This window comes from Theropithecus gelada, chromosome 14, assembly GCF_003255815.1.
Source record: "Theropithecus gelada isolate Dixy chromosome 14, Tgel_1.0, whole genome shotgun sequence".
Classification (NCBI taxonomy): domain Eukaryota; kingdom Metazoa; phylum Chordata; class Mammalia; order Primates; family Cercopithecidae; genus Theropithecus; species Theropithecus gelada.
Window position 1 is genome coordinate 69,805,018 of NC_037682.1, and position 25,244 is coordinate 69,830,261.

A 25,244-nucleotide genomic window follows, 5' to 3' on the forward strand; every position below is an offset into this window, starting at 1 on the left:
AAGGACTCACACTTCCTGGCTTCCAAAGTTACTACACAGCTACAGTCATCAAGATTGTATGTAGTAATGGCATATGACAGGCTGTGTCTCCCCCGGATTCATATGTTGAAGCCCTAACCCCTAATGTGACTCTATTTAGAGATAATGCCTATAGGAAGGAGTTAACTAAAGTTAAACAATGTCATCAGGGTGGGGCCCTAATGTGATAGAACTGGTAATTTTATAAGAACAGAAATAGAGAGCTCTTTCTCTTCACATGCATATGCCAAGGAGAGGCCATGTGAAGACACAGAGAGATGGCAGACATCTCCAACCCGAGGAGAAAGCCCTCACCAGACAACAGTCAGGCCAGCACCTTATCTTGGATATGCCAGCTCCAGAACTGTCAAAAATAAATTTTTGTTGTTTAAGTTAATTAATTCCATATAAATAATTCAGAATGTTTCAGACGACTACATTTGTAAGACCTGAAACTATGCAACTCTTAGAAGAAAACAAGAGTAAATCTTTAAGACCTTGGATATGGCAATGGATTCTTAGAAGTAACACCAAATCCACAAGCAACAAAAGGAAAAATAAATTAATAGACCTCATCAAAATTAAAAACCTGTGTGCTTTACAAAAACATGTATCAAAAGTCAAGACCATCAGTCCAAATGTGGGGCTTAAGAAAGAAAATCAAGTCTGGGCACAGTTGGTTCATGCTTGTAATCCCAGCACTTTTGGAGACCGAGACCAGAGGGTCACTTGAGGCTAGGAATTTGAGACCATCCTGGGAAACATAGTGAGACCCCATCTCTACAAAATTTTTTTGTAAACTTAGCCAGACATGGTGCTGCACACCTGTAGTCCTAGCTGCTCAGGAGCCTGAGGTGGGAAAATCACTTGAGCCCAGGATTTTGAGGCTGTGGTAAGCTATGGTTGTGCCATTGCACTCCAGCCTAGGCAACAGAGCAAGACTCTGTACATAAAAGAAGAAAAGAAAGTCAAAAGACAACCTACAAAATAGGAAAAAATATATCCAGTAAGAGATTCATCTAGAATATGTTAAAAACATGTTGGGAGCTGAAAAGGCCAAAGGGATCGTGACCAACTCAGTATTCCGCTGGAGGCTATATGATCAAACAGCAAACTGTTGATCATGAATGCAGGATGTTGGCAAACTGATACTGCCCTGCCACCAAAAGGTTGCTGAGGACCTCACTCCCTGGCCCTGGGATAGTTAGCTGTTAAGAAATCTAGCGCCTATTGTTCGAAGAATGCAGTCTTACAAGCCCGCCAACACCCACCCCCCACCCACCTCCATTTCTTGCTATCTCTTTTGCCTAATAAATACGGAGGGCTGTGTAAAGCTCAGGGCCCTTGTCCACTAGAGGCAAGGTGCCCCCAACCCCTTCTTCCAAATACACTCTTTTGTCTCTTGTCTTTTATTCCCGCATTTGCCCCCCTTTATTCAGTCCCATAGGTCCATGTGGGTTACATAGTGGCACCCCAAACAGCAACAGGATTGGGTGCTCTACAAAAATACATCAATAATAAAAAAACAATTGGCATTTCATCAAAGAAAATATACAAATAGCCAACAAGCAAATGAAAAGATACTCAACATCTTGAGCATCAGGAAATAAATAATGAAAACCACAATGAAATAGTACTTTATGGTTGGGCACAGTGGCTCATGCCTGTAATCCCATCACTTTGGGAGACTGAGGTGGGAGAATTGATTGAGTCCAGGAGTTTGAGACCAGTCTGGGCAACATGACGAGACCCTGTCTCTACAAAATATACAAAAAAAAAGAAAAAAAAAAGCCAGGTGTGGTGGCATGCAACTGTAGTCCCAGCTACTTGGGAAGCTGAGATGGGAGAATTGGTCGAGGCTTCAGTGGGCTGTAATCATGTCACTGCACTCCAGCCTGGGCAACAAAGCAAGACCCTGTCTCAGAAGAAAGAAAGAAAGAAAAAAATATCACTTCACACCCACAATGACGGCTTGAAATTGGCGTTGACAAGGATATGGAGAAAGCAGAACCCTCGTCACTGCTGGTGGAATTACAAAGTTGTGGATCTGCTATGTAACAGTCTGATAGCTCCTCAAAATGATAAACATAAAGTTATTTGAACCAGCAGTTCCTTTCCTAGCTATACTCAAGAGAAAGGAGCATATGTCCATGCAAAAATTTTTACATAAATGTTCATAACAAGCATTGTTTCTAATACCAAAAATTGGAGACAACCCAATGACCATCAGCTGATTAATACAGATTCTTTGGCTACTCCTTGAAATTCTTACTTAGTAGATCTCTGTTGGAGCCTTGGTATCTGCAAGCACATGATGTGATTATCATTCTGGTGTTCTGGGAACCAATCTTAATATACCCTGCTCTACCCTTACCTTCTTGATTTTACTCTCCCAAGCCATGCCTACTATGGGATATAATTCTTCCATACAACATGAAAGAAGCAGCCACCTTTCGCACTACTTAGGTATCTTTTTTTTTTTTTTTTTCTGAGACAGGGTCTCACTCTGTCACCCAGGCTGGAGTGCAGTGGTATGATCTTGGCTCACTGCAACCTCCAACTCCCAGTTTCAAGTGATTCTCCTGCCTCAGCCTCCCCAAGTAGTTGGGATTACAGACATGTGCCACCATGCCTGGCTAATTTTTTTTTTTTTTAATAGAGATGAGGTTTCCCCATGTTGGCCGGTCTGGTCTTGAACTCCTGACTTGAAGTGATCCACCCACTTCGGCCTCCCAAAAGTGCTGGGATTACAGGCATGAGCCACCATGCCTGGCCAGGTATCTTTTTAAATCTTGTATGAAATTATGTCACTGTTCTGTTGACAAACATCTTGTGACTGCATTTTCTCTAAAGTCCAAATCTCTTGACATACCTATGATATCCACCATAATCTGAACTCAATTTACCTCTCCAGCTACATCACTCACTGTACTCTAATCACACTGACAATAGACAACTGTACTTACAAAATTACAGGTTTGGAAGTGGCAATACACAAATAACCATCAGCATCATGTATTTCTGGCAGGGTTGATTCTCATATATAAATTTATTCTTTGAGTTTATAAGTTTATAAAATGAAACTTCACAAATAGAGGAACTTTTTTTTTTTTTTTTTGAGATGGCGTTTCACTCTTGTTGCCCAGGCTGGAGTGCGATGGCGTGATCTTGGCTCACTGCAACCTCCGCCTCCTGGGTCAAGTGCTTCTCCTGCCTCAGCCTCCCCAGTAGCTGGGATTACAGGCATGCGCCACCACGCCAGGCTAATTTTGTATTTTTAGCAGAGGCAGGGTTTCTCTATGTTGATCAGGCTGGTCTGAAACTCCCGACCTCAGGGTCCACCCGCCTTGGCCTCCCAAAGTGCTGGGATTTACAGGCATGAGCCACCGCGCCCAGCCATAGAGGAACTTTTATGTTTATTGTTCAAATGTATTTCCAGTATTTTCTCATGTAGTACCCTCTGTTTTAAGAAAAAAAAAAAAGTCCCCCTACCCCTCAGTTCTCCCCATATTTGCCTCTTGAAATTTTTTTTATACCCAGGCTTACAGTGATGTTGTCAAAGAAGAATTCAGTCCATTTGTGCTCTGTAACAGCAGTCCCTAACCTTTTTGACACAAGGGACCAGTATCGTGGAAGACAGTTTTTCCACAGACCGGGGCAGGGATGGTTTCAGGATGATCCAAGCTCCTCACATTTATTGTGCACTTTATTTTGTATATATATGTGTGTGTGTGTGTGTATGTATGTGTACATATATGTGTGTGTGTGTGTATATATATGTTTTTTTTTTTTTGAGACAGGGTCTCACTCTGTTGCCCAGGCTGGAGTGCAATGGCGGATCTCAGATCACTGCTCTATAAGTCTTCTCAGAGTTAATCACTATTCCTGCTAATATCCCCTTGTACTTTGTTTGTACCTATTAGAATGTTTATCAATACGTAACATTAAAATTCTCTACTCACCCTGGACTTAGCACAATCTGATTTGTATTACAGTTAATTGTATATTAATATTTATCTACCATTCCGTCTAGATTTTGACCTTTCTTCTTGAAGTCATGAAATGATTCCATTTATTTTTGAGTAATTCTACCTTCCTAATTATTTATTCTGCCAGCTCTTAGCACAAAGAGTTATACATGTTAGAAGCTCAAAAATGTCTCTTGAGTAGAAATAAATTGAAAAGGCAACTGAAAGCAGATACAAACTGTAGATGAAGAAAACTGCTTTTGAAACTAGTTACCACCATGTATTAAGTAAAGTCAACAGCAGAAAAAGTGTCCCATTATATGTCTTTTTTTATGGTGCTTTAAAAGCTTATAATCCTAGACATAGTCATGCAGATTCATATATACTCCATACAGAAACCAAGATTATAAATACTAATTCAATGAATAAAATGCAAATTACATATCAACAAATACAAATGGTAAACAAACTCACTTAATGGTTAAGGAAGCAATGGTTTCATTCCCAACAAAGAACTAAACACTTAGGTAGTTTTGAAGAAATGAGAAGATGCAAAGTTTCTACAGAAGTAAAAACATAATGAAGATCAGAGAACCTCTTAATTATGATTTTATTATCAAAGTGAGAAGGGCATGAGGAAACCATTACATCTTTTGTGATGAATTTCATGGAGAAAAATTTTTTTTTTCTTTTTGAGACAGAATCATGCAATCTCGGCTCACTGCAACCTCCTCCTCCCAGGTTCAAGTGATTCTCCTGCCTCAGTCTCCTGACTAGCTGGGATTACAAGTACATACCACCTTGTTCAGCTAATTTTTGTATTTTTGGTAGATACAGGTTTTCACCATGTTGGTCAGGCTGGTCTCGAACTCCTGACCTTAGGTGATCCACCCACCATGGCCTCCCAAAGTTCTGGGATTACAGACATGAGCCACTCAGCCTGGCTAAGAAAATGGATTTTAAGGGTAATTCAAATGCCTAGTAAAAGACTGATTAAGTACTTGCAGAAGAATGTTTCTAGTATCAAGATAAGGAGGTATAATGGAAAGGACATAACTTTTGACATCTGGTGACTTTAGTTCCCAATCTTACCTTTACCACTCAGAAACTGTAACATTATTGATAATTAATACTACGAGTGGAATATAGAAGTTAAAAAAATGAATGTTATCTCATGAGCTACATCAGAGTAGTCCAAAGGGTATCCATATTTTTATAAAAAGAAAGAACAAAAACCTGATGTATAAGGATAAATAATTATTTCGGAGACTAGTACCTTCTTAATACATATTCTCCCCTTGAAATCTCTACTTTTAAGCTGGGCACATTGCCTGTTAGAACAGATAGATCTAGCATTCTTTGCAATTGAGTGTGACCACATGACTATATTCTGGCAAATAACATGCAAACAGAAGTATTCTCTGAAACCTTTCAGGAAATTTCTTAAAGGACATCAGACATATACCCTTTGCCCCTTCCCACTTTATCTCTTTATTCTGTTGCTTGGAACATGGATGTGATCGCCAGAGCTCCATATTAAACTATGAGAGTGAAGGCCTCATCATCAAGACTGTGAGGCTGAAACCTGCAAGCCGCCTAATTCCTAGACTTTGAGATAACCACTATACCTGCCCTATGTTGACTACCTCTGGACTTTAAACTTTGTCTTATTTAAGCCACTATGCTTTGGGGTATGTTTAACTCATGTAATGATTATGGTTTATTTTCTAAATCAGACTCATCTTCCTTGTTGATACTCCCAAAAAAGCAACAGTGACATTTTATCTACCAAAAAGTTGTTTTCCTAATACTAAATTCTATAATTTTCCTATACATTTCCTTATTTAATAGTTGTTGAATCTTAAGTTGGGGTCAGGTGTGGTGGCTCACACCTGTAATCCCAGTACTTTGGGAGACTGAGGTGGGCGGATCACTTGAGGTTAGGAATTTGAGACCAGCCTGGCAAACATGGCGAAACCCTGTCTCTACCAAAAAATACAAAAATTAGCCAGGCATGGTGGCATGTACCTGTAATCCCAGCTACCAGGGAGACTGAGGCACAAGAATCACTTGGAGGTTACAGTGAGCCGAGATCATGCCACTGCACCCTAGCCTGGATGACAGAGTGAGACTCTGTCTCAAAAAAGAAAATAATAATATTGGTTGGAGGAGAATGGTAAAGTGAATTGAAGAATACAGGCTGTAGAGTCAGACAGACTTGGATTCAAATTCTCATTTTCTCACTTATTAGCTATATAATTTGGAACAAAGTTCTTAACCACTCTCGAATCTTGATGTTGTTGAGATAATAGATCTAAAATATCTGGTACATAGTAGGTTCCCAATAAATATTCCTTTTTTTTTTCTCAATTGAATTTTAAGATCCAGTTCAAATACTATTCCCTCAAACATATTTCTTTAATTTCCTACCTAGAAATTGCGGTGGACTGAATGTGCACTCCCCACCAACTTCATATATTGAAGCCCTAACCCTAAAAATGACTGTAGTTAGAGATAGGGTCTTCAAGGAAGTAGTTGAAATTAAATGAGGTCGTAAGAGTCAGGCCCTAATCTAATAGGATGGGTGAATTTATAAGAAGAGAAAGAAATACCAGGTGTGCCCATGCAAGCAGAAAAAGCCATGTGAGAAAACAGAAAAAGGCATCCATTTCCAAGCCAAAAAGAAAGGCCTCGCCATAAACCAACCAATCCTATTGGCACCTTGATCTTGGACTTCTAGCCTCCAGAACTGTGAGAAAATAAATTTCTGTTGTTTAAGACACCCAATCTGTGGCACTTTGTAATGGAAGCCCTAGACTAATAAAGAAATCCTCAAAACATACTCATTATGTCTCTCCTTATATCACTTTTTTAAAGTTACTTTGGTTTTTCTTAAGAAGTTACCTTGTGGCTGGTTGCGGTGGCTCATGCCTATAATCCCAGTACTTTGGGAGGCCGAGGCAGGTGGATCACCTTAGATCAGGAGTTCGGGACCATCCTGAACAACATGGAGAAACCCCGTTTCTAAAATACAAAATTAGCTGGGCATGGTGTCGGGCGCTTGTAATCCCAACTACTCAGGAGGCTGAGGCAGGAGAATCGCTGGAACCCGGGAGACGGAGGTTGCGGTGAGCCGAGATTGCGCCATTGCATTCCAGCCTGGGCAACAAGAGCGAAACTCCATCTCAAAAAAACAAAAAAGTTATCTTGTAATTATATGTGTATAATTACTATAATCTAATACTGTAGTATTAGATCCTCAAAAACAGGAATCATGTTTTATGAATTTGTATCTTCCTTCCATAGCACCCAAAACAATATATTGAACTTCTGTGTTATTTGTTTTTGTTTCTTTGGGTTTTTTGTTTGTTTGTTTGCTTGGTTGTTTTTTGAGACATAGTCTCGCTCTGTTGCCCAGGCTGAAGTGCAGTGGCACGATCTCAGCTCACTGCAACCTCTGCCTCCCAGGTTCAAACGATTCTCCTGCCTCAGTCTACCCAGTAGCTGGGATTACAGGTGCCCGCCACCACACCCAGCTAATTTTTGTTATTTTTGGTAGAGACAGGGTTTCACCATGTTAGCCAGGCTGGTCTCTAACCCCTGACCTCATGATCCATCCGCCTCGGCCTCCCAAAGTGCCGGGATCACAGGCGTGAGCCACTGCGCCCGTTCCTTTGGTTTTTTTGTTTTGTTTTGTTTTTTTGAGACGGAGTCGCACTCTGTCACCCAGGCTGGAGTGCAATGGTGCGATCTTGGCTCATTGCTACCTCCGCCTCCTGCCTCAGCATCCCGGGTAGATGGGATTACAGGTGTGCATCACTATGCCTGGCTAATTTTTGTATTTTTAATAGAGACAGGTTTTCACCCTGTTGGCCAGACTGGTCTTGAACTCCTGACCTCAAGTGATCCACCTGCTTTGGCCATCCAAAGTGCTGGGATTACAGGTGTGAGCCACCACGCCCAGCCCTCTGGTACTTATTTTTTTACATGGACATTCAGAAATCGAGGCTGGGCACAGTGGCTCATCCCTGTAATCCGAGCACTTTGGGAGGCTGAGGAGAGAAGATAGATTGCTTGAGCCCAGGATTTGGAGACCAACATGGGCAACATAGTGAGAACCTGGCTCTTAAAAAAAATTAAAATAAAAATTACAAAATTAGCTGGACGTGGTGGCACATACCTCTAGTTCCAGCTAGGAACTAGCCTGAGGTGGGAAGATCACTGGAGCCCAGGGGCTTGAGGTTGCAGTGAGCTAAGATCACGCTACTGCACTCCAGACTGGATGAAAGAATGAGACCCTGTCTCTTTGATATTAATAATAAGTTGAACTTGCAAAAATGGGTTCTTAGTTGTTAATGTTAATCAGAAGTAAGACTTTCTAATCATCTTTATATGGAGATTAAATGTGGTTAAGGAGATACATATAGGTGCCAAATTGACAAGAGGTAGACTGTGACTATTAGTTTTATGTGTCAACGTGGTAAGGTTATAGTATGCAGTTATTTAACCAAATACTAATCTAAGTGTTGCTGTGAACATACCTTGTAGATATGGTTAACATCTACAGTCAGTAGACTAGTGTATATATGAGATTATCCTTGATACACTGAGTTGGCCTCTTCCAGTCAGTTTAAAGTCCAAGCAAAACTGATGTTTCCGTGAAGAAGAAGAAACACTGCCTCAGTACCGTAAGAACTCTTGCCCAAGAGAGAGCAGCTTACCAGTATTATCTACACATTTTACACTTGCCAGCTTCCAAAATTTTGTGAGCCACTTTTTTGAAACAAGTCTGTCAATATTTATAGTCATCTGCTTCTGTTTCTCTGGATAACCCTGACTGATACAAGTACCTTTTACTTACTGTGCTTACCAGTTCTAGAATTTCCATTTTATTCCTTTTTGAAATGTTTCCTTATTGAGATTCTGTATTTGCTGAGTCATTGTTACCATATTTTTGTTTATTTCTCTGTGCTTTATTTCCCTTACAATACTTTCTTTGAAGTCTTTGCTAAATGTCAGACTTCTGGGAATACTCAGTTACTCAGTTTATTTTTTAATTAATTAATTAATTAATTTTTGGAGACAAGGTCTTGCTCAGTCACCCAGGCTGGAGTATAGTGGCAAGATCATTGCTCACTGTAGCCTCAAACTCATGGGCTCAAGTGATCCTCCTGCCTCAGCCTCCTGAGTAGCTAGCACTATAGGTGCAAGCCACCATACCTGGACACCTGGCCTTTTTTTTTTTTTTTTTTTTTTTTGTGGAAACCAGGTCTCCACCATCCTGGCTAACATAGTGAAACCCCGTCTCTACTAAAAATACAAAAAATTAGCCGGGCGTGATGGCGGGTGCCTGTAGTCTCTGCTGCTTAGGAGGCAGGAGAATGGCATGAACCCGGGAGGTGGAGCTTGCAGTGAGCTGAGATCGTGCCACTGCACTTCAGCCTGGGTGACAGAGCAAGACTCTGTCTCAAAAAAAAAAAAAAGAAACTGGGTCTCCCAATAGGAATGCGTTTACACTATTGGTGGGAATGTAAATTAGTTCAACCTTTTTGGAAAACAGTGGGGCGATTCCTCAAAGACCTAGAACTAGAAATACCATTTGACCCAGCAATCCCATTACTGGGTATATGCCCAGAGGAATATAAATCATTCTGTTATGAAGATAAATGCATGCATATATTCATTGCAGCACTGTTTACAATAGCAAAGACATGGAATGAACCCATATGCCCATCAGTGATAGACTGGATAAAGAAAATGTGGTACATATACACCATGGTATACTATGCAACCATAAAAGGGAACGAGATCATGTCCTTTGCAGGGACACGGATGGAGCTGGAAGCCGTTATCCTCAGCAGACTAACACAGGAACAGAAAACTGAACACCACGTGTTCTCACTTATAAGTGGGAGCTGAACAAAGAGCACATGGACACAGGGAGGGGAACAACACACACTGGGGCTTGCTGATGGGGGTCATGGGGAGGGAGAGCATCAGGATAAATAGCTAATCCATGTGGGGCTTAATACCTAGGTGATGGGTTGATAGGTGCAGCAAACCACCATGGCACATGTGCACCTATGTAACGAACCTGCATGTCTTACACATGTATCCTGGAACTTAAAAAAGATGTTACATACATATAACAATTTCCAAGGTATCAGAAAGCAAAAAAGCAAAATAAAGACCAGGGTTGATAGCATGTTACCATTTGTGTAATATTAGAGTATGGAGAGGGGGACAGTACACACACAAACACAGCACCCAGAAATTTGAATGATTAATACACAATATACCTTTGAAAAGAAACACGAAAACTAGGTATCTGGGGTTCATGGGAGCAAGGAAACTTTCACTCTGTACTGTTTACTACCTTTTGAATTTAAAAGGGTCTTTAGGCCGGGCGCAGGGGCTCACGCCTGTATTCCCAGCACTTTGGGAGGCCAAGGCAGGTGGATCACCTGAGGTCAGGAGACTGAGACCAGCCTGGCCAACATAGTGAAACCCTGTCTCCACCAAAAATACAAAAATTAGCCAGGCATGGTAGTGCACGCCTGTAATACCAACTACTTGGGAGGCTGAGACAGGATAATCACTTGAACCCCGGAGGTGGAAGTTGCAGTGAGCCAAGATTGCACCACTGCACTCCAGCCTGGGCAAACAGAGCCAGACTCCATCTCAAAAAAAAAAAAAAAAAGTGTTTAATGTATTTCTATTAGAAAAATAAAATTCTAATAAAAACATAAAAGAAACTGGGTATCTCTGTGTTGCTGAGGCTGGTCTTGAAATTCTGGCCTCAAGTGAAACTCCCACCTCCCACCTTGGCCTCCCAATGTGCTGGGATTACAGACATGAGCCACCACACCCAGCCCCAGATAACAGTTTCAGTTTACTGAGTGTGGGTCATAGTTTTTGTTTATTTGCATGCGTGGTAATTTGTTGTTGAAAAGTGACATTTTAGATAACATATTATAGGAAAGTCTGGATATCCAGGCATCCAGCCTGGGGAAACAACTTTTCCCCTTGAAAGTTGTTCTTTGTTTGTGTGTGTGGGTTTAGCTGTTTGCCTATACTAAGTGTCTTAATCCATTTTGTGCTCCTATAACCGAATACCTGAAACTGGGTAATTTATAATTTATAATGAAAATAAATTTTTGTCTCACAATTCTGGAGGCTGGGAAGTCCAAGATCAATTGGCTCTCATCTGGTGAGAGTCTTCTTGCTGCATCATCCTATGGTGGAAGTCATCACATGGTGGAAGCTCAAAGAGAAGGCCATACTCATTCTTTTATAATGAACCTACCACTCCTGCAATAACAGCATCATCCATTCATGAGGGCGGAACCCTCATGGTCTAATCAGCTCTTAAAGGTCCCACCTCTTAATGTTGTTATAATGACAGTTACATTTAAACATGAATTTGGAAGGGTGCAGACATGCAAACCATAGCACTAAACTAAATCTATGAATTCTCCCATGCAATATGTGTCTACTGAAGTCTCTGTTCTGTTAGGGTTTTTTCTTTGATTTTATTCTTAAACCCGGTTTCCCAAGGTTCTCCTTGGTGTGTATATAGCTTAGTGTTCAGCCAAACATTAATTAAACATTTGGCTCAAACACTATGAGCCAGTAAGACTTTCTCTCTCTACTAATGGATCACTGTGTGTACTGGGGAGTGCGTGCAAAGTCCAGCTGTTGTATGTCTTCACTGGCTTTTACATTCTGCAAGGCCCTCTTGAACCTTCTTGCTTATCCACTGTGTATGTGGTCAGGATCCATCAGCCTAGAATGTTTGGGTGTCTTGGGTCTATCTTCCAAGTCTTTGATGCAAATCCTTGCAGCCTCTGGTCCACTTGGGATATGTAGAGAGCTTATAAAACCCCCTAGGGCTGTGTCATCCCTGGGCAATTCCTGTTAAATCCCACCTAGTTTGCCAATCCATTGCTTGTCCTAAACAAAAGGCAACATAAGGCAAGCAGAGCTACCTTCTATCCATGTTTGCTTGCCACTGAGATCACCTGTTTAAACTGATAATGGCTCTAAGTGAAGTAAGCCTGCTTTGGCCATGGCGGCAAGGCTGTTCATTTTCATGTCCTGCCCCAACCTACTTGAACTTCACTTACAACAGAACTGGAGTGGTGGAATGGGAGTCGTTCCAGGCAAGAACAACAAAAAAATTGTTGTTCTTACCTGAAATTCAGTGATCTTCATGAATAAGCATTTCTCTGATTGTGGTATATGCCTTTAATTTTATTTCTAGAGTGACAAATTTTTGGTTTTGACAGTTTTTTTCTACCTTTATAGTTTCTTCTTGGGAAGAGAATGTGTCAACTTCACTCCATCATGCTGAAGTAAATCTTCATCTCTTAATTTTCTCTCTCAAAAATATCCTGAGGATTCCCTCTGGAGTCTGATAAGTAATTGTAGTATCTGGTTTCTATGGTTGGATGATTCAGGATTCCAAGAATAATAGTTACTTTTTAGATCTCTAAAGAAGAAGTGACAACCACATGAATGGAAAGATGCTTCTTAAATCATGGAGAGTCGGGACTTACTATCACTGTATTTTGAAACTGTTTCAGCCTTACTTTATAACTGATTTAGTATATTTTTCTTTTAATTTCAGATTTCAGTGAAGTTCCTTATGACTTCCCCTGAAATTGCTTCCTTATCATGGGGGCAAATGAAAGTTAAAGGCTCTAATACAACCTATAAGGACTGCAAAGTATGGCCAGGGGGCAGTCGGACTTGGGATTGGAGAGAAACAGGAACTGAGGTAAGATATTAGTCTTTGGTTGACACTACATGAGGCTGGCCAAGTGATTTCCAACCTCTTAAGCTGCAATGACTAAGTGGAAAACTATTTCTCTTGTGTCTTTTTGAGATGTAATTCATATACCATTAAATTCACCCTTTTAAAGTATGCAATTCAATGGACTTCTTACATTCAATGCCCCTGTAGTGACATTATAGTGACTTATATTCATAAACTTGTACAACAGTTACCACTGTTAGTTCCAGAATATATTTATCACCTCAGAAAGGAACCACATAACCACTACCAGTCAGTGCCCATTCACTACCACCCCAACCCCCTAGCAATGATTAATCTACTTTCTGTTGTTATAGATATGCCTATTCTGGATGTTTTCTATAAATGACATCATTCAGATATCTTAGGTGTGTTCCTAGGAGTGGATTTCTGGGTTATATAGTGTTTAACCTTTTGAGGTACTGCCAGACTATCTTCCAAGGCACCTGCACCATTTTTACATCTCCACTAGGAATATAGGAAGGTTCCAGTTTTTCCACATTCCTCCTCAACACATTGTTCTTTTCATTGTTTTGTTTTTATTAGAACCATCCTATTAGGTGTGAAGTATTGTTCTCATTGTGGTTTTGATTTGCCTTTCCCTACATTTCCTCAAGGATTCCCAGTGTGCCATGCCCAAGGTAGAGCCTCCTTTCCATGAGTATAAGTTGGGCAAAACAAGGGAGCCTCTACCTTTTGACCCCACTCACATGGGATGTAGCCTCAACAACAGAAAGATGGGGGCAGGATGAGAGGCACTAAAGTCCTGCTCCTCCTGGGAAGGAAGCCTTCCAGCTAGATGCTGAAGGGAGAAAGGGTCTTGTGTTCTTGGCTACAGCAGTCTGGAGAGTAGTCTCTGCCTCACAATGGGGATGGGGCAGGGAGGCATTTATCTTGATGCCTCCACTGTACATGTGCACAGATTCTTACTTGTCTTACCAAATATCTCAATGAGTTCTGGCTTCTGTAAAAAAATTGTCATAGACTGAGTACCTTAAACAATAAACATTTATTTCTCACAGTTCTGGAGACTGAAAGTGTGAGATTAGGATGCCAGCATGGTCAGGTTCTGGTCCTTGCATTAGTTTGTTTTCACACTGCTGATAAAGACATAACCGAGACTGGGGAGAAAAAGAGGTTTAATGGACTTACAGTTCCACAAGACTGGGGAGGACTTACAATCATGGCAGAAGGCAAGGAGGAGCAAGTCACATCTTACATGGTTGGTGGCAGGCAAAGAGAGCTTGTGCAGAGAAACTCTTCGTTTTTAAAACCATTAGATCTCATGAGACTCATTCACTATCACGAGAGCAGCACAGGAAAGACCCACTCCCATAATTCAATCACCTCCCACTGAGTTCCTCCCACAACATGCAGGAATTGTGGGAGTTACAATTCAAGATGAGATTTGGGTGGGGACACAGCTAAACCATATCAGCCCTCTTCCAGTTTGTAGACAGCCAACTTCTCTTTGTGTCCTTACGTGGTGGAAAGAGAGGTAGCTAGCTTTTGAGCTTCTTATAAGGGCACTCATCTCATTCATGACGGCTCCACCCTTAGGACCCAGTTACCTCCTGTAGGTCCCACCTCTAAATAATATCACATTGGGATTAGAGTTTCAATGTATACATTTTTAAGGGACAATCGTATTAAGTCCATTGCAGCAATTTTTTTTTTTTTTACAGTTTTTTTTTTTTTTTTTTTTTTTTCTTTCTTTTTTTTTTTTGGAGACAGTCTCCCTCTGTCATCTAGGCTAGAGTGCAGTGGTGAGATCATGGCTCACTGCAGTCTACACCACCTGGGTGAAAAGGATCTTCCTCCCTCAGCCACCTGAGTAGCAAGGACCACAGGCATGCAGTCACACCTGGCTTATTATTTTAGTTTTTATAGAGATGAGGTCTTACTACATTGCCCAGGCTGGTCTTGAACTCCTGACCCCAAGAAATCCTCCCACCTTGGCCTCCCAAAATGCTGAGATTACAGGCATGAGCCGTCATGCCCAGCCAAATTTTCTTGAATACACGTTTATTCATTGGGTATTTGCTCTTAGGACCATTTCCAGAGGCTTTAGGGGTTTTGTTGTTGTTGTTTTGGTGAGTTCTTGGTTTGAGTTTTTCTTTGTTGTTATTATTAATAATTTTCACATAGGAGTGAGTCAGTGGAGCTCATCATGATGTAATGATGGAAGTAGATCCTTCGTTTTTGAAGAATAGTTTGTTGGATATAGATTTCTTGATCAATAGTCTTTTTCTTTTCAATATGCCATCCCACCACCTTTTGGCTTCATTGGTTTCTAATGATAAATCAACCATTAGCATTATTAGAGCTCCCTTGGACTTGTTGAGTTGCTTCTTTCTAACTGCTTTCAAAACACGTCATAGTAATTTAACTGTGATATGTCTAGGTATGAATTATCTTTGAGTTTGTCCTACTTGGAATTTATTGAGCTTCATGAAGATGTAGATTTTTTTTTTTTAAATCAAATTTGGGGGAGTTTAGAGCCATTATTTCTTCAAGTATTCTTTCTACTCCTATCTCCCTTTTCTTGTGACTCCCATTATGAATATATTGGTAGGCATTAGGGTGTCCTACAGGTCTCCGAGTCTGTATTCTTTGTCTTCATTTTTTTTTCTTTTCTTTGTCTTAGATTGGATAATTTCAATTGACCTATTTTCAATTTTGTTGATTCTTATCTGCTATTGAGCCTCTGTAGTGACATTTTTATTTCCATCATTATACTTTCTAACTCCAGAATTTCTTTTTCTTTTGTTTTTTTTTGGCGGGGGATAGACTATTGCTCTGTCACCACAGCTGGAGTGCCGTGGCACAATTTCGTCTCACTGCAACCTCCGCCCTGCCTTAGCCTCCTGTGTAGCTGGGATTACAGGTGCACTCCACCATGCCCAGCTCTTTCTGTATATTTAGTAGAGACAGAGTTTTACCATGTTGGCCAGGCTGGTCTCAAATTCCTGACCTCAAATGATCCACCCACTTCAGCCTCCCAAAGTGCTGGGTTTATAGGCGTGAGCCACCACACCTGGCCCAGAATTTCTGTTTGGTTGTTTTTAACAATTTATATTTCTTTATTGATATTTTTTATTTGGTAAGATATTGTTATACTTTCCTTTAGTTCTTTTGAACAGTGTTTCCTTTAGCTCATATTACATATTTAAAATCACTGATTTAGAGTCTTTCTCTGTAAGTCCAGTGTTGGGGCTTCCTCTGGGATAGTTTCTACTGTCTGCTTCCCCCAATCCCCATATGGACCTGCCTTTCTTTTTCTTTCTTTATGTCTTTCTTTGTTGTTTTGTTTATATTTCTCAATTTTTTTGTTGAGAACTGGACATTTATATAATATAATGTGGCAACACTGGAAATCAACTCCCCTTTCTGATTCTGAGGGTTTGTCGTTGCTATTTTTTGCAGTTGTTTGTTCCTGTGTGGTTCTGTAAAGTCTGTAAAGTCTGTATTCTTTGTTTGTGGCTCATTTACCTTAGTGATGAGCTAATGATTTGACTGAGATTTCTTTACATTGCTGGAATCAGGTGTTTAGATTTACCCATGTGTCTACCAGTTGCCTTTCTTATTATTCCTTTTTGTAATTTAGATCTTTTGAGGTCAATTTCTTCTTTTAGAAAAATCAGTATCCAGCTGGGCATGGTAGTTCATGCCTATGATCACAGTACTTTGGGAGGACAAGGCGGGTAGCTCATTTTAGGCCAGGAGATTGATACCATCCTGGCCAACATGGTGAAACCCCGTTGTCTCCTCAACTTTGGGAGGCCGAGGTGGGCAGATCACCTGAGGTCGGGAGTTTGAGACCAACCTGACCAACATGGAGAAACCCCGTCTCTACTAACAATGCAAAATTAGCCAGGTGTGGTGGCACATGCCTGTAATCCCAGCTACTTGGGAGTAGCTGGAGAATCGCTTGAACCCAGGAGGTTGAGGTTGCAGCGAGCCAAGATCGCGCCATTGCACTCCATCCTGGGCAACAAGAGTGAAACTCCGTCTTAAAAAAAAGAAATTAGTATCCTTTAGAAGTTCTTTCAATAAGGATTTCTTGGTGATCTCTCCCAGTTTTTATTTGTCTGAAAAAGTCTTCGTTTTTTAATTCTAATTTGTCTTGTATTCTAAGTTGACAATTTTTTTTTAGAACTTTATTTGTAGGAATCCTGAATAATCAGACTATGCCATTTGAGATCTGTCCCATAAAGGAAGATTCATATTTGCTTCTTTTCTGTATCCTGTGTTACTCTCAATCTGGGATCACTTTTACTTTTTTTTTTTTTTTTTTTTGAGACAGAGTCTCGCTCTGTCGCCCAGGCTGGAGTGCAGTGATGCGATCTCTGCTCACTGCAAGCTCCACCTTCCAGGTTCACGCCATTCTCCTGCCTCAGTCTCCTGAGTAGCTGGGACTACAGGCGCCCACCACCATATCCAGCTAATTGTTTTTGTATTTTTAGTAGAGACAGGGTTTCACTGTGTTAGCCAGGTCTCGATCTCCTGACCTTGTGATCCGCCCACCTCAGCCACCCAAAGTGCTGGGATTACAGGCGTGAGCCACCGCGCCAGGACCACTTTTAATTCTTTTGACGGCTTCCAAAACTAGGCTGATAGTGTAAATTTGAGCCCCAAACTGACGTGTGAGCAGGTTTGTGGTTATAAATTATCAGGGAAGACATTTTTCCCCTCTAGCGCCACGACTGAGCAGAAAGCTTTCCTCCTCTTTTTCATTTGCCAAGGGGTGGAATTTTTGCGTCTCAGAATGTGTGTAAAATGGAAGACTCTGAGAATGGCAGTGCCTCAGGGTAACTTTAATATCAGTTCACCATTTTGATTTCCAACTCCCCCTTCACTTTGGCCTCTGGGAATTTCCCTTTCCTTTCTGCAAGCTCAGTTACATATTTCAGAGGATGTTTATTTTTATCTGGCATTTTGTTTAAGGAAACTTTGTAGGTTGTATAGTCTATCACATTGTTCTTCATTGTAAACAGTTATGCCTACAAAGTTAGGCCCCACATAGAAAGAGAGCCCTAACACATACTCTTTGTGTATGCCTTGGTTTTGAACTGCATGCACTCATTGATGATCGTGACACCCAGTTTGGTTTGTTAGTTACTAACCTAGATCATAATGGATGGAATATACCTAGATTGGTAAAAAGAATAGAAGGGCATGGAGATATAGAAGGGACAGAATGAAAGAAAACTGAGGAATAAGAAGCCTTAAATCATGTAGCCTACTTGAACCAAATGGCTCCATCGGAGTGAAGTTGGAGAATGGGAAGAATAGGTGGTGGTGTGGTTAATAGAGCATCTATATATGCAGAACTGAGTTTATATTGTATTCAGTGAATAAGTCAGAACCACTGTAGCTAGTGTATTAGTCAGGGCTCTCCAGAAAAACAGAACTAGGAGGAGATACATATATGTAAAATAAGGTTTACTATGAGAAATTGACTTGTCCATGATCTGCTGTCTGCAAGTCTGAAGTCCTAAAAACCCCGGGAGCTGAAGGTTTAAATCCCAGTCCAAGAGCAGAAGAAATTGAGATGAGATGTCCCAGTTAAAGTGGTGAGGCAGAAAAAAAGAGGCAAATTCTCCTTCCTCTGCCTTCTGTTCTTTTCAGGCCCTCAATGGATTGGATGATGCCTACCAATACTGGGGAGGGTAGTCTACCGAGTCCACCAATTCAAATACTAATCTCCTCCATAGACATTCTCACAGACACACCCAGAAATAATATTTAATTTGGGCAGTCTGTTGTCCAGTTGAGCTGGCACATAAAATTAACCATCAAAGGTACTTATGTGGGACAGTTGATGTGTCTGACAAAGGTTATGCAGACTGTGGTTTAAGTTATACTGGAGCACAAACTTATATGGGTTCCACACTTGAGAGATTCGTTTCCCTTCAGAAATGGCTTTAGCACTGTATATTTCTATTTTTCCCACATGAGACCATATGAGTTAATCTTTATTCTTTTTTTTTTTTCTTGAGACCCAGTCTTGCTCTGTCACCCAGGCTGGAGTGCAGGGCACGATCTCGGCTCACTGCAACCTCCGCCTCCCAGGTTCAAGTGATTCTCCTATCTCAGCCTCCCAAGTAGCTGGGATTACAGGTGCCCACCATCATGCCTGGCTAATTTTTTTTGTATTTTCAGTAGAGATGGGGTTTCACCATGCTGGCCAGGCTGGTCTCAAACGCCTGACCTCAGATGATCCGCCTGCCTCGACATCCCAAAGTGCTGGGGTTACAAGTGTGAGCCACCGCATCTGGCCAACCTCATTCTTTATAGAAACTTAAGCACAGAGAAGTTATATAACTTGTGTAGGCACAGAGCTAGAAACGTGTGAAAGCAAACAGTAAGCTCAGGTCAGACTGTAACTTTCTTTTTTTTTTTTTTTTTGAGACGAAGTCTCGCTCTATCGCCCAGGCTGGAGTGCTGGAGTGCAGTGGCCAGGTCTCAGCTCACTGCAAGCTCCGCCTCCCGGGTTCACGCCATTCTCCTGCCTCAGCCTCCCGAGTAGCTAGGAGTACAGGCGCCCGCCACCTCGCCCGGCTAGCTTTTTGTATTTTTTTTTAGTAGAGACGGGGTTTCACCGTGTTAGCCAGGATGGTCTCGATCTCCTGACCTCGTGATCCACCCATCTCGGCCTCCCAAAGTGCTGGAATTACAAGCTTGAGCCACCGCGCCCGGCCTGTAACTTTCTTTCCTGTTTCTTTCTACTACATATTGTTTCTTCTTATATCCACAACACTGTCTCCCAAGCTGGAGTGCAGAGTTGTAATCATAGCTCACTGCAACCTCAACCTCTTAGATTCAAGCGATCCTCCAGCCTGCTCTTATCATCCCAACGAGCTAGAAGTAGAAGCATGTCCCACAATGCCTGGCTAATTTATTTTTATTTTTTGTAGAGACAGAGTCTGTCTATTTTGCTTAGGCTGGTCTCAAACTCCTGGCCTGAAGTGGTCCTCCTTTTTTTTTTTTTTTTTTTTTGAGAGGGAGTCTCGCTCTGTCGCCCAGCCTGGAGTGCAGTGGCCGGATCTCGGCTCACTGCAAGCTCCGCCTCCCGGGTTTACGCCATTCTCCTGCCTCAGCCTCCCCAGTAGCTGGGACTACAGACGCTCGCCACCTCGCCCGGCTATTTTTTTGTATTGTTTACTAGAGACGGGGTTTCACCGGGTTAGCCAGGATGGTCTTGATCTCCTGACCTCGTGATCCACCCGTCTCGGCCTCCCAAAGTGCTGGGATTACAGGGTTGAGCCACCGCGCCCGGCCTCTTTTTTTTTTTTTTAAAAGATGAGGTCTCACTCGGTCCCCCAGGCTAGAGTGCAACGGCACCATTATTGTTCACTGTAGCCTTGATCTCCCAGGCTCAAGCGCTCCTCCCATCTCAACCTCCCAAGTAGCTGGGGCTACAGGCAATTGCCTCCATACCTGGCTAATTTTTTATTTTTTATTTTTATTTTTACTATTTTTTTTGAGACAGAGTCTTGCTCTGTTGCCCAGGCTGGAATGCAGTGGCGTGACTTTGGCTCGTTGCAACCTCTGTCTCCCAAGTTCAAGCGATTCTCTTGCCTCAGCCTCCTGAGTAGCTGGGATTACTGGCGTGCGTCACCACTCCCGGCTAATTTCTTTTGTATTTTTAGTAGAGATGGCTTTCACCATGTTGGCCAGGCTTGTCTCAAACTCCTGACCTCAGGTGATCTGCCCATCTCAGCCTCTCAAAGTGCTGGGATTACTGGTGTGAGCCACTGCACCCGGCCTAATTTTTTAATATTTTGCAGAGACAGGGTCTCACTCTGTTGCCCAGGTTGGTTCAAACTCCTGGGCTCAAATGATCCTTTTGCCTTGGCCTCCCAAAGTGCTGGATCTGGTTTTTTTGTTTGTTTGTTTTTTGTTTTTAAATGATGCAGTTCCCAGTTATCCTTTCACCCTCCTATATTTCAAAACACATATTTGAAGACCTAGCTATTCCATATCAAATGCTTTTTCTCTTCCAAACTTATCATGATCTTTCTTTCCTCTTCACCTTTGCTAAAACCATTTCCTTCTGTATCTGATGAAATCTTATACATTCCTCTATTCTTGGCTTTTGCATTATCTCCTCTATGAAGCATTTTCTTAATCCTGAGAATGAGCTGCTTACTCCCTTCCATTATTTAATACTCTGTGCTTCTATTATAGTACTTAGCACAGTTCACTTGTATTATAATGAGGATCTGTTTCCCCCACTAAGTGGTAAACTCCCTAAGGTTAGCAAGAACTATGCATTTAACATAGTGCCAGTAAAGCAAGAACTCAATAAATGTTTGCTGAATTGAAATTTCCATTATAAATGTCATTAAACAAACTGTTTTTATCCTTTTTAACATTCCCTCTGAGATAGGTTAATGTTATAATTCCTTTTTTATTAGTTTAAAAAAGGAGAGAGCAGATTTTGTAGTGATTACAGAATGGAAACAAGAAAATTTAAGGTCTTCAAGCAGTATCCTGAAATAATAATTAGTATAAACTCCAAAATCTCTACCAGTCATTAAAACAACTAATATGTACCTTTATGTACCTTTAAATAGGTACTAATGTGTACCTTTATGTACCTTTAAATATGTACTAATATGTACATATTACTAATATACATATGTACTAATATGTATGTACTAATGTGTACCTTTAAATATAACTTTTTCAGGGTCACATAACTAATACTTTTTGTAACCAAAATTTGAGCAGAAGTTGTTCTTTCTCTAAAGACCACATACTTTCTTTCTGTTTTATACTATTCTTGCTCATTTCTATCCTACGGCAATACCTATCTTATTATAGAAGAGTTTTCTATATGGAAACATGCATAGATCATTCATTCATGTGTCCTTTTCGTTAGACTGAAAGGGGTCAAGAATGAAGGTATAAATATATAAGTATAAAATTAAAAGAAAAAACCAATTAGTAGCCACCCAAAGAAAATTAAAGGAAGTATGGAAATGTTTACCCCAACTTTTTATTTTTAAAAATGTTAAACCTACGGAATAGTTATGTGAATAATATAATACATTTCCATATATCCTTTACCTAAATCCTCAAGTTGTTAACATTTTACCATGTTTGTTTCTTTTCTCTCTCTAAACACACACACACACACACACACACACACACACACACTCTTTGTCCCCCTATCATTTGACAATAAATCACAGATACGATATTTCAGTATTTCTCTCCTAAGAACATGAATATTCTCCTCTATAACTACAGTTCTCTTATCAAAAACAAGGATATTATCATTGATACAATAATATCTTCTTTTTTTTTTTTTTTGAGATGGAGTCTCGCTCTGTGGCCCAGGCTGGAGTGCAGTGGCATGATCTCGGCTCACTGCAACCTCCGCCTCCCAGGGTCAAGCAATTCTCTGCCTCAGCCTCCTGAGTAGCAGGGATTACAGGCATGTGCCATCACGCCCAGCTAATTTTTGTATTTTTAGTAGAGACAGGGTTTCACCATCTTGGCCAGGCTGGTCTTAAACTCCTGACCTCGTGATCCACCCGCCTTGGCCTCCCAAAATGCTGGGATTAAAGGCTTGAGCCACTGCACCCAGCCGATACAATAATATCTAATATACGGTCTGTCTTCAGATTTCCCCAGTGTCCCAAGAATGTTCTCTATAACTTTTGTCGATTCTCAGAGAATTGTACAATTGACCAGGCTAGAGTTTCTTCTGCTCAGGACAGTTCTTCTTAAGACTGATGAGCTGTTCCTAGCTGTTCCTTGTGTTTTTGTTTGCTTTTGCTTTTGTTTTCTATTCACCTTCTAAAGCTGGTTGTTGTAGAAGGCTGATCTAATTGGATATTTGTCCCCACCCAAATCTCAGGTTGAAATGTAATCCCCAATGTTGGAGGTGGGGCTTGGTGGGAGGTAATTGGGTCATGTGGGCAGTTCCCTCATGATTGACTTAGTGCTGTCTTGGTGATAGTGAGTCAGTTGTCAGGAGATCTGGTTATTTAAAAGTGTGTGGTACCTCCCCCAACCTTGCTTCTGCTCTCATCATGTGACATGCCTACTCCTACTTCACCTTCTGCCATGGGTAAAAGCTCCCTGAGGCCTCCTCAGAAGTCAAGCAGATACTGATATGCTTGTACAGCCTGCAGAACTGTGAGCCAATTAAACCTCTTTTGTTTATAAATTACCATCTCAGGTATTTCTTTATAGCAATGTAAGAAAGGCCTCTGTTGAACTTCCTGAATTTTGAAAATTTTCAAACTGATGTAACAAATTATAAAAGAAATAGAATAAACAGTTGTATACCATCAATTGAGATTCACTAGTTGTTAACATTCTGCCACATTTGCTTTATCTAGCCCTCTGTGGTCCTCTTCTCTCCTTCTCATAATTATTTTTACTAAATAATTTGAAAGTAAGTTGTGGGCAGTCACAGTGGCTCACATCTCTAATCCTAGCACTTTGGGAAGACGAGATGGAAGGATCACTTGAGCACAAGAGGTCAAGGCTGCAGTGAGCCATGATTGCATCAATGAGCTTCACTCCAGCCTGGCCAATAGAATGAGACCCTATCTCAAAAAAAAAAAAAAAGAAAAGAAAAGAAAAAAAGAAAAAGAAGAAGAAAGAAAAGAAAGAAAAAAGTCACTGAAATTAATTATTTTTAATGTTGTCAATTTGACATACAGAATTTGGTTTATTTGTTTCTGTTGGCTACAATTTTAGATGCCTCTCATTTCCTGTCTTTCTTGATTTAACTCTTTGAATATGTAAAATATTTACATGATTCAGAATTCAAACTTCAAACTATGACAGTCACTTGCTGTTCACTATCACCAGAACAGCAAGGGAGATATCCACATCAATGATCCAGTCACCTCCCATTAGGTCCCTCCTCCAACATTGGGGATTACAATTCAATGTGAGATTATGCAGGGACACAAATCCAAACCATATCATAGATGCACTTGGAAAGTCTTACTCACCTCCCTATGTCTTCCATCACATTCCCATCTCGCTCCATGTAGGTAATTATTTTGTATTAGTTTCTGGTTTATCCTTTTTTGTATTTTTCTGGAAAAAATAAGCAAATGCAAATATACGTATATAAATACATTTTTTTCTTTTTTCCCCGTTTTCCATACACAAAAGGTAGCAAGCCTTACTTCTTTATATTCTGTTCACTTAATATATACAGAAAATCAGGGTATCAGTTCATAGAGATATGTCTTTTTCTTTTTTACCACTGTATAGTAACCAACTTTGTGAATGTAATATCGTTTATTCAATTTAGTTCTAAGGGGTGGGCACTCTATTGCATTCAATATTTTAGTACTATAAACAATACTACATTGAATAACCATGTATATCTTTTTTTGTATTATTGAAAGAGTATATCCAGGGTAAATTTTTGGAATTGAGATTGTGGTTAAAGAGTAAATGTAAATTTAGATTTGTTAGATATTGCCAAATTCTCCTTTATAGGTGTTGTACCGTATTTTAGTATTACTAACAATTTATGAAAAGGCCAATTTTAAAATGTAGAAATGTTTAAATTTGTTAGTAAAAATTAACAGTATTTGTATTAGTCCATTCTTTCATTGCTATAAAGAACTACCTGAGACTGGTTATTTCTAAAGAAAAGAGGTTTAATTGGCTCAGGTTTATATAGGCTGTACAGGAAGCATTGCTAGGGAGGCCTCAGGAAACTTACAATCATGGCAGAAGGCAAAGAGGAAGCTGGCATGTCTTAGATGGCCAGAGCAGGAGGCAGAAGGAGAGTGGGAGGTGCTACTTTTAATCAACCAGAACTCAAGAGAATTCACTCACTATCATGAGAACTGCAAGGGGGATATTGGCCCCATGATCCAGTGGCCTCACACCAGCCCCCTTCTCCAACATTGGGGATTATAATTTGACATGAGATTTGGTCAGGGACACAAATCCAAACCATATCATTCTGCATCTGGCCCCTCCCAAATCTCATGTCCTTCTCACATTTCAAATTACACCCATGGCGGGCTGGGTGCAGTGACTCACCCCTGTAATCCTAGCATTTTGGGAGGCCAGAGAGGGCAGATTGCTTGAGTTCAGGAGTTCAAGACCAGCCTGGCCAACATAATGAAACCCTGTCTCTACTAAAAATACAAAAATTAGTCGGGCATGGTGGCACAGCCTTATAATCCCAGCTACTTGGTAAGCTGAGGCAGGAGAATCACTTGAACCCAGGAGGTGGAGGTGGCAGTGAGCCAAGACTGTACCACTGCACTCTAGCCTGAGTGACAGAGTGAGACTCCATCTCAAAAAAAAAAAAAAAAATGCCTTCCCAACAATCCCCCAAATTCTTAACACATTCCAGCATTAACTGAAAAGTCCACGGTCCAAAGTCTCATCTAAGACAAGGCAAGTCTCTTCTGCCTATGAGCCTATAAGATCAAAAACAG

At 40.8% G+C, this 25,244-nt stretch overlaps 1 protein-coding gene across 4 annotated transcripts in view; it reads left to right on the forward strand.

Annotated features, from left to right (window-relative positions):
• Window positions 1–25,244, forward strand: part of AAMDC (adipogenesis associated Mth938 domain containing) — a 51,503-nt gene that overhangs the window by 7,915 nt on the left and 18,344 nt on the right. The window contains exons 1-2 of one of the 4 annotated variants that reach the window (XM_025357627.1): window positions 2,761–2,795; window positions 12,616–12,765. In XM_025357627.1, the coding sequence (XP_025213412.1) occupies window positions 2,784–2,795; window positions 12,616–12,765 (162 nt within the window). In that variant the 5' untranslated portion in view covers window positions 2,761–2,783. Of the gene's footprint in view, window positions 1–2,760; window positions 2,796–11,160; window positions 11,197–11,274; window positions 11,361–12,615; window positions 12,766–25,244 lie in introns of those variants that run through there. The other 3 variants (XM_025357630.1, XM_025357626.1, XM_025357628.1) reach the window with 3 other exon arrangements.